Source organism: Microtus oregoni, unplaced genomic scaffold (assembly GCF_018167655.1).
Source record: "Microtus oregoni isolate MIOR12 unplaced genomic scaffold, Mior012 000024F_ref0000369, whole genome shotgun sequence".
Lineage (NCBI taxonomy): Eukaryota > Metazoa > Chordata > Mammalia > Rodentia > Cricetidae > Microtus > Microtus oregoni.
In genome coordinates this window covers 25815720-25825235 of record NW_024543083.1, presented here as the reverse complement: position 1 = coordinate 25825235, position 9516 = coordinate 25815720, and the positions used below count along the sequence as shown (strand labels likewise).

Genomic DNA, 9516 nt, shown 5'->3' with positions numbered 1-9516 from the left:
GGAAAAAGACAGTTGCTAAGCAAAGAAACACAATTTGCTCTGTTCCTTCTAACATATTCTTGCTATCAGCAGTTCCAAAAAAAAAAAAAAAGGAAAGAAAGAAAAAGTGCCCCCATCAAATTAGCCACTTGAATTGCCTTAAATATCAGGGTACAACTGATTAAGTTCACATGCTAGAAAGAAAAATAAGCGCTTTTCAAGAAGGGGGTTAGAAGAGGGGAACAGCTCTTTCCATAGTTCAAGACATTTAGGGCCTTAACACATGAAAATTGCCCTCTGAAGCAAAAGTCTTTGTTTAAAAAAATTGAATACACTATTCAATACATTTGATGACGTTCCAGCTATAAGAATCTCCCAATTTGTTCCTTTGCTTTAAAAAGGTGAAAAAAATTAATAACATGCTTTTTTTTTGGAAGGAAAAGAAAGGAATTTTTTTTTACACTAAAAATAAATATTGTGGGAGAAAACCGTTCCACTATGGGATATTGAACAAACTATTGCAGCCAATTTTTAACTGGCTTCTATAATGATATTCAAGCTTGAGTTTAATTTGTATTTTGTGTTATTATGGTGGTGGGCAATCATGTAACATGCTTCGTACAAATGTCCAGAGCAGAAAGTGTGCCACACCTGTTGGCAGACTGTGTTATGAGAATCTTACAGATATCAGTTGGATATTAAAAATGGCATTCTGCCTTGCACAGCTCAGTCCATTGACTGAGACGGCCAGCAAGGCGTCAGGCTGTGGACGACGATTACGCTGACATCATGCCAACCTTTTATCTTTGCAGAAAGGCCAGTGAGACTTGAACTCTGAGCGGGCCGTTCGAACAAGCGGGACCGATGTGCCCCGAGAAGGAATGAAGTATGGATGTAAAGGAACGTCGGCCTTACTGCTCCTTGACCAAGAGCAGACGAGAAAAGGAACGGCGGTATACGAACTCGTCCGCAGACAATGAGGAGTGTAGGGTCCCCACGCAGAAGTCTTACAGCTCCAGCGAAACCCTGAAAGCTTTTGACCATGATTCCTCGCGGCTGCTTTACGGAAACAGAGTAAAGGATCTGGTCCACAGAGAAGCAGACGAGTATACTAGACAAGGTAGGTACACACTCTAGTCAAGCACAAGGCGTGCGGGTGTGTTCCTAACTTCGGGGTGCCCCTGGGTTTCAAGCCCTAGATGGTGAAACGACTATTTTTTTTTTTTTTGTCCTGGCTGATGGTTTCAATTTTGAAATACCTAGTGGGTCACACAGTATATCAGATGAGAGATAGAAAGTCATCTCTGACACACGGGCTCACAGACCTGGGTCCTCACACATGTGGAATAGAACTCCTCAGCCCCACATCTGGGCACGTATGAAGTTGAGGGTTTCTACACTCACAAACACTGCAGTTGGAGATGGTGAAGGAAAACAGGGATCGAGAAAGAAAATCTCACAAGCACCCATAAGAGTAGAGTTAGGGGTCTAGCTAACCTCACATTCCATCCAGCCCGTCCATCCACTAGTGTCTGTATTATACAAGATAGGGGCATGAAAGGAGTCTCTGTTCTTTCTCCCCTGCAACCCATACTTAACACAGCCTACATTTCCCAGACACAGCCTACATTTCCCAGAGGGCCCCAGGACTTGGTCATTTGCACACATTTCCTGCCCATTTTCTCACTCTGTTTTCCTGCTCCCTGCCTTGCCATTCAAATGGTGACACTTGAAACTTTAGTACGGCATCCCAGAATGACCGATTCTCGTACATCTAAACAAGTCGCGTGTTTTAAGGAGGGCACACAGTTAATTTTGTCTTGTACAAGAATGAGGTGCGGGCAAGGTTTCACCAGTGAAAATAAAACCCTCTTGCATGAGCGTTTCAAAGTTCGTAGACCTAGTGTGTTTCAAAGTCCGTAGACCTAGTGCCCCTTGGTTAATTGAATCGGGAAACGAGAAGATAGGGAACTTGAGCAAGAGCAGCGATCTGCATGTGTTTTCAGTCGCCTCACTGACTGAGTGACTGAGAACTTGACATTCACTGGAGCAAATCTAGGAAACTTTAAAAAGGGATGACACAGAAGGAACATTCATGCCGGGCAGTGGTGGCGCATGCCTTTAATTCCAGCACTTGAGAGGCAGAGGCAGGCGGATCTCTGTGAGTTTGAGACCAGCCTGGTCTACAAGAGCTAGTTCCAGGACAGGCTCCAAAACCACAGAGAAACCCGCCCCCCCCCCAAAAAAAAACAAACAAAAAAAAGAGGGAACATTCATTCATTCATAAGTCATTCATGAGGCTCTCATTTGCTTACCCATGATGCCTTTCTCCTCTGCGTTACCGGAGAAGTCATGCTAAATAGAGTGAAAGGGTATTCACTTGTCAAAATCAGTTTATATTGTAAAATAAATTTACCTAATTTCCTGGAGAGAGATTCCCCCTCAAAAGCACTCCTTACTATATACTGAAATTTCATGAAGAGGAACAAAATAGCTTCAGATTTTTTAATTCTGTTTAAAAGAGATACAGAGCGCACTTGGCCGTGTACCCTTGGGAAGTCAGCAAACACTCGTACGATCCTTACACTGTATACTAGAATGCTGAACCTATTTTCCCTCTCATATTGTCTCCACAGCTGAAAAACATTATCAACATACATTTTTCACTATTTTTGTAAAGTCGGCAATGCATGCCATCTGAACCCTACATGAAGTCTTGCCTTTCTCTAACAAAAATAACCGGTTAGTGCCACGTCGTGGGAAGAGTAGTAGAACGGCCCTGCTTTTTCAAGCACTATTAGGAGAAAACTCGGTCGCACATGTGGCAAAAAGCACCGGGGAGGCTCATCCCCACCCCAAGCAAGCGTTTTAGTTTTGGCAGAGAGGAGGATGCTTAAACCAGGTTAAAAATAGCTCACTTAGATTTTCACTTCCTAGGCAGTGCCAAGCCAGCGCAGGCTTTTGTGAACGACAGTGGCGATACCATCTGTGGAAACCGTGGAACCCGAGTTCTTAGGGGACCAAAGAGTACTATTACTCAGCTCCTTGCAAGCCAGGGACTAGAGGGAAGGAGAAAGTGAGCCAGGCGGCAGATGGTGGCCTCTCATCTGGATCCTAGTGGAGGAGTGGAGGGCCGGGCGGAATTATGAGCAGAAAGGAAGGGAAAAGCCAAGGTATGGTGCTCAGAGGTACAAGCACTCAGTCTCAGGCCCCTGCATTGGAGTTCATTAAACAATGGGACATATGGCTAATTCTTGCTAAGGTGTGCCTGTGGGGACTGTGCCCACGCGCTGAGTGGGCTGGGTGTGGTCACGTGATGGAGGCTGCGCAGCCGACTCGTCCGCAGATTGAGACAGTGAGACTTGGAGGTGCCATGGTTAGCTTTCCCAGAGAGGTGACTTGCGTGGCGGACCGTTGAACCCCCAGCTCTTAGCGCCTAGCCCCAAAGCTCTGTGCGGGTGCCAAAGAAGAGAACAAGTATTAAAACCTGTCACGTGCTTTATGGCAGTAAATTGTCTGTGATTCCCTATTAACATGTAATGGTTTGGATAGTGAAAAGCGAGCACATCCAAATCACATACAGGAAGTAAAACTGATCTGAATTGCTAGTGGGTAGATGAGGATTAGCACCAGAAAAATCGTGTGAATTCTCTCTCTCTCTCTCTCTCTCTCTCTCTCTCTCTCTCTCTCTCTCTGTGTGTGTGTGTGTGTGTGTGTGGTGTGTTCCTGTGACAGCCAGAGGTTGACATCCAGCCTACTGCTCTTTCCATGGGTGCTGGAATCTGAACTCAAGTCCTAATGCTTGAAAAGCAAGTGCCACTTTCCCAGCCCAAACTTCTCCTTTGTCCTCCTTCTTAGAACAGGATTGGCAGGCATAGCAGAGAAGCAAATAAGCAAGCTTGCTATCAAACCATGTTTTTCTTGAGCAAGCATAATGGAAAATTCTCCCGGGCTTTCTTTTGCTTTGAACCTGACAAATGTCAAATTTTTTTTCCTTACTGACTATTATGCTGTGGGATTAATTATTTAATTGACAAAATGTGCTTCCTGCCACAGTTCCTGACATCATACACACAATAAAAATGAAAGATTAACAGTATTAACAGTAGCCAGAGATCTTTGAAACAGTTCCAAAGAATCGTGCTAATTTAGCTCATCTAAAGAGTTTTAAAACAGGTTGTTCCCTGCATCCGGCATCCCTCTGTTCCTTAAGTGACAAGAGAAAATGCCATTTCACCTGCAGGAAGGGATAAAGAGAGGCCCTGTTGATGCAATTACATGGGGACCTCAAATGGAGAAATACAAGGTTTTTATTTTTATCAACAGATTCTTCTGGCCTGTCATCACATTTGATTTTAATCAGATTTTTATGGCTTCACTGACTGGCAGGTGACTCCTGCTAATTACATGTTATATTTAGATCCTCTAAAGCTGGGATGATTTCAATCTCACAGTTATGGGCAAGTGGACTGGATCTCACACAGATCTCTCTCTCCCTCCTTCTCTCTCCCTCTTTCCTCTTTCCCTGTCTCTCTCTCCCTCTTGCTCTTTTGTTCTCCTCTCTCTTTCTCTTTCTCCCTCTCTCTCTTTTGTTCTCTTTTCTCTCTCCTTCTGTCTTTCTCTCTTTCACTCTCTCTTCTCTCTCCCTCTCCCCTTTCCTCCCTCCCCCATCTGTCTCTATCTCTCTCTCTCTCCCTTATCCTCCCTCTCCCTCTCCTTCTCTCTCTCTCTCTTTCTCTTTAAACCTCCTGGTGCTTTTTCTGGCCGGCAGAAAGAATTGCTCTTTCTGCAATCCTGTTGCTGTCTGTATGTGTGAGGGGTTTACCGGTGACAGTGACATGTTCTGCATTCTTGGGTACTATTTTCTTTGATTCCTCTTTGAAGAGAACTTATCTCATCAGGTCAGAGACACATTTCTTACAAAATAGCTGCCAACCATCAGCCCACAATTTGGGAGAAGGGATAAAATGAAAGGTGTTTTTTTTTCCTGTGCTAGAGCTGTCCATGCTATGCTCATGTGTCCCTGAAATTCCTGAGGAAACAAGAATAGATATAAAGCCCAACATGGAATATTGGTTTGAGGGTTGAAATTTGAAAGGCAGTTTCTCTAAGAATAAGAAAACTTTCATTTCTCTGAACTGCAAGCCTACAAAAATCCCCCCACCCCAAATAGTCCAAAACCTAAGTGTTTAAATATAGTCTTCTGTGTGAGGGTAATGAATTTCAGAGTTTTAAAACACACATACACACACACACACACACGTTACTGGCCACAGATAGGAAGGTTATCACTGTCAGCATCGTATCTATGCTGATGTATCAACGAAATCAAAGTAAGAACTATCTTTGTATAGAAGGGGAAAAGGGAAGGCGGATCCAAGACAGGCTCCTGATGGCTGCTGCGCATGACTCATCTCTGGTCTTCACCAGCTGTGTGGCCTCACCCTCAAAAATGCATCCCTTTGGGGCTTGCTTTCTCTTTATTCCTAGCAGAATACAGTTTCCAGAAGCCCTGCTCCCACAAATGTGCCTCGTGACCTCATCCGTGGTTAGTTCAGGTTCAGTTCATGTGTGGTTTGTGGAGTTCTGTGGTGAGCCGTGAGAAGGAGGGAAAGAGAAAGGTACCCATGTGGGCCACCTCCTAAGCTAAGTCTCCTTGACTGCTGAGCTGGGGCAAATTTGCATGGTAAACAAACACTATGCTGCCTGGCTACATCCCCAGCCCTACTTCATCTTTTGCATATAATTCTGTCCCTTGTTAAAGAAGAAACAAAAGAACACTAGATGAGCAGTTTGGGCTCTCTGTAAATGTATTCCAAGGATTCTGGCATAATAGTGGCTTGAATGATTTCTCCTTCCGCCCTCCTTTTAGCTGACCAAGCTGAGTGATGATCAGCACTGCAGATGAGATGCGGAGCTACCAGGGGCCTGAAGGGCTGAGTGAAGGCAGGTGTGTTTTCATTTGTACCCCATGAGAGCTCAGAGCAGGCGAAGACCAGAAAGAATGCTGCCGTAGTTTCAGGGTTCCAGACAGAGGCTGGCCTGTCTCTGAAATGAAACTTACATGTAAGTGGATGTCCTCTTACAGGGACACCTGCTTCCTCATCCCCTCTGGCTGGAGGGAGGCTTAAACAGATGCTCTTTCCCATTCTTGGTATCATGCGAATGCCAGTTCGGAGATCAGTTTCAGGAACTAGGCAGTCCTGTTCTTAGGGAGTAGTAGGACTTCCTGTGGTTTCTCAGAGAACCCCAAGAAAACAGCAGGCTTAATGGCATCGAGCAAGTAGTAAGCAGAATAGGAGGCAAATAAACGAAACAGACGGCTTCCAAGGAAAAGGGACAGTAGAGATGAGAGAGGATGATCTTAAGTCAAGTAGAAAAACATGGGAGCCAGAGAGGTGGCTCAGCAGTGAAGAGCAGATACTGCATTTGCAGTGGAACTGAGTTCGATTCCCAGCACCCACACTGGGTGGCTTACAACCTCCTATAACTCCAGTGGGGGTTCCACAACTCTGGCCTCCTTGGGTACCTAAACTCACATACCCACACACAGACACACAGACAGATACACAATTAAATATACAGAATAAAAACACCTAAAGGAATCTGTAACAACACAACTTAAAACCAACAAAAGCAATGATAATCAGTTACTTGAAGAAAAAAAAATAACTTACAAACCAAAAAATAAAAAAGGCTGGGGATGTAGCTCAGTAATAGAACACATACTTTGACCCCGAATTAAATTCTGAACGCCAAAATAAAAAGGAAAACAGGTAAGATAAAGTAAATAATTTGTTGAAGAAAGTAGTATAGTCTTAGCTGAAATCCAAATTAATGATTTTTGAATGACAAATAAAATGAATACCCAAAACAGAAAGCAAAATTCAGATGGGCGTGCATACACATATGAACACAATACAGAAATGTACATGTAGTGCACATTCACTATACACAAATACACATACTCAGTATACACTAAGATCCGCCAAGAAAAAATGCTTTAAGAATAAAGCTATCTTATTATTTTCTAGCAAGACAAACAAGTTGAGTTTCTTCTCATTTACAAAATTAAGATTATATGGATGTCTAAATGTGCAAAGTAGAATTGCAAAGGTGTGAAATAGCAGGTATTGGGATAGAGAAGGACAGCCCCAGGATCCTCACAAATAGAAGACAATGTGAAAAGGAAGGGCACTCTTCTCACCAGTCACTAAGTTCGTAAGCACGACCATTCTAACAAAAGACTGGCCACACAAGAGCATACACATGTATTGTCATGGGAGCCTATATAAAGAAATAAGAATTCAGGATCCACATGAATGTGTATGTTTATGCTCAGATTTGATGAAGTAGTAGATAATATGGAAAAGTATGGGCAGATGTGTAGGAGGAGGGAGGCCGCTTGTTGGTTCCTGGCTGCCCAACTAGCTTAGACCTGAAATAATCACACAGAAACTGTAGTAATTAAATCACTGCTTGGCCCATTAGCTCTAGCTTTGTATTGGCTACTCTTACATATTAATTTAACCAATTTCTATTCATCTGTGTATCGCGATGTGACAGTGGCTTACCGGCTAAAGTTCCCAGCATCTGTCTCTGACAGCTCCATTGCTTCTCTCTTAACCCCGCCCTTCTTTCTCCCAACATTCAGCCTAGCTTTCCCCACCAAGTTCTGTTCTTCCCTGCCATAGGCTCAAAGAAGTTCTTTATTCATTAACCAATAAAAGCAACACACAGACAGAAGGACCTCCCACATCACAGATGGGATATTATTCAATACTGATCTAGAAATAAAAATCTTCTGTTTTAATATTTTGAAGTTTTGACACTTTGAATCCTCAAAACAGACAATAAACAGACCACCAATAGGAAAGGCCCATTTGTGTGTATTGACATGCCAGTGTGGGAGTCACATGGTAGATGAGCTGTGGAGAAGAGCCAGGTGGCTGGTTTACACTGCATTCTAAGCTTCAGAATGAAGTGCAGCGCAGCCTTGATCTTCTGGAGAAAGGTGTGACCCAATGACCTGCTTCACAGAAGCGAACTAAGGGAACAGTGACCTTTGTTCCAGTCATTGAGGGGAACTGATGGTCTCCGGGGTCCCAAAAGTCTAGGCTTGATTATCTGTCTCAATATAACAGCTAAAGAAATAAGTAATAATGAAAACCAGAAAAAAAGATATTTAATCTATGTGCATGTTAGAAAGAACAGGAAAAGGGGATTCTCATGAACCCCTAAGTCCGTCTTTGGGGAACTGATATGAACTTTAGTTTTAAAGAGAGAATGAACATGAAGGAGAATCAGTAGGGATCTGTGAGTGAGTCCTGCTGGTCTACCTGTCCTCTGGTTGAGAGGAGATCAGTAGGGATGTGTGAGTGAGTCCTGCTGGTCTACCTGTACTCTGGAGAGGGGATCAGTAGGGATGTGTGAGTGAGTCCTGCTGGTCTACCTGGGCTCTGGTTGGTCACTGTCTTGGTTCTACTTCAGCAAGGTGTCCTTTGCTGGAGTGGACATCCTGTTTCTTAGGATATTCCTTCTGCTCCATGGCACGGCCTCATCACCATGGAGGATCACCCTCATCTTGTGAGGGGTTTTCTTCTATTTCTGGGGGGGCTCTGCTGTTTCTGGATTCCAGGGTAACTGGCAGATTTAGAGCAGTGATTGTTACTGGAATCTCTCTCTAGAAGTTTCTCCCTTATCTGGTCCTTGTGATGTCCCCCAAAAGAATGCCGATGAGAAATAGTGTAGCTTGGAAGATGGAGTTTGCTACTGAAAAATACAAGGCACTCTTAAGGGTACAAGTGGACAGTAGCTAAGGAGATCATTGAGATAAAAATATCCTCATGGGGTCAGCATAGCCATCCCTCCTCCCCCAAAAAAACAACCTAAAACAAAAATAAAAGACCATTGTCATGGGGTGAGAGTGGACAACAGCCAAGGGGACCACTCTGTTGACTTACATTTTAGGCAGACTTTCTGCTGTTTCTTTAAGTTTTAAACAGCTTTCTTGGAGGGCATTTTTCTGTCCACGTGATTGACAGTGTTCATTTGAATTAAATCTTAATGGAGAGGGCGATAGTATGCCTTTGTTCTTTTTCAGAGAGTCTCTTGCTAGATATTAATCTTCTATTCTTCATGACAATTTAGAAAGTCCTAGCTCAGCCCGGGGGCAGAGACACAATTCAGACCTTATTCTTTTGAGCAGTAGCCCAAGTCCTTCAGTTTTCACTCCTGTTTTTATAAGGATTTGTGGATTTTAATGCAAGAGTCCATCTTCAGTGACCCTGACTAGTTTAGGAGTTCAGAACTGGACTTTGACATCGTGTAAAGATGCCAGGATAAGAAGCCTAGGGATACCCGTCCTTATCTCTGTGCCTTCAGCCATGAGGGAATGAACTAGTCCAGGGGTCGCGAACTCCTAGGGAGACAATCTTTGAGTGATTAGGATGACTGTATGCAGAGATAAGCAGCCGTCCAAAGCAAAGGATACACACACAAAATAAAGACGACAGCCCCGCGTTCGTCCTGCTTTGA

At 43.7% G+C, this 9516-nt stretch overlaps 1 protein-coding gene across 4 annotated transcripts in view; it reads left to right on the top strand.

Moving 5' to 3' along the window:
• The first annotated feature begins 867 nt into the window (after positions 1-867).
• Tenm3 (teneurin transmembrane protein 3) overlaps positions 868-9516 on the top strand; it is a 448945-nt gene continuing 440296 nt past the window's right edge. For all 4 annotated transcript variants that reach the window (XM_041673596.1, XM_041673595.1, XM_041673594.1 and 1 more), the window contains exon 1: positions 868-1099. In XM_041673596.1, coding sequence (XP_041529530.1) covers positions 868-1099 — 232 coding nt within the window. The remainder of the gene's footprint in view (positions 1100-9516) is intronic.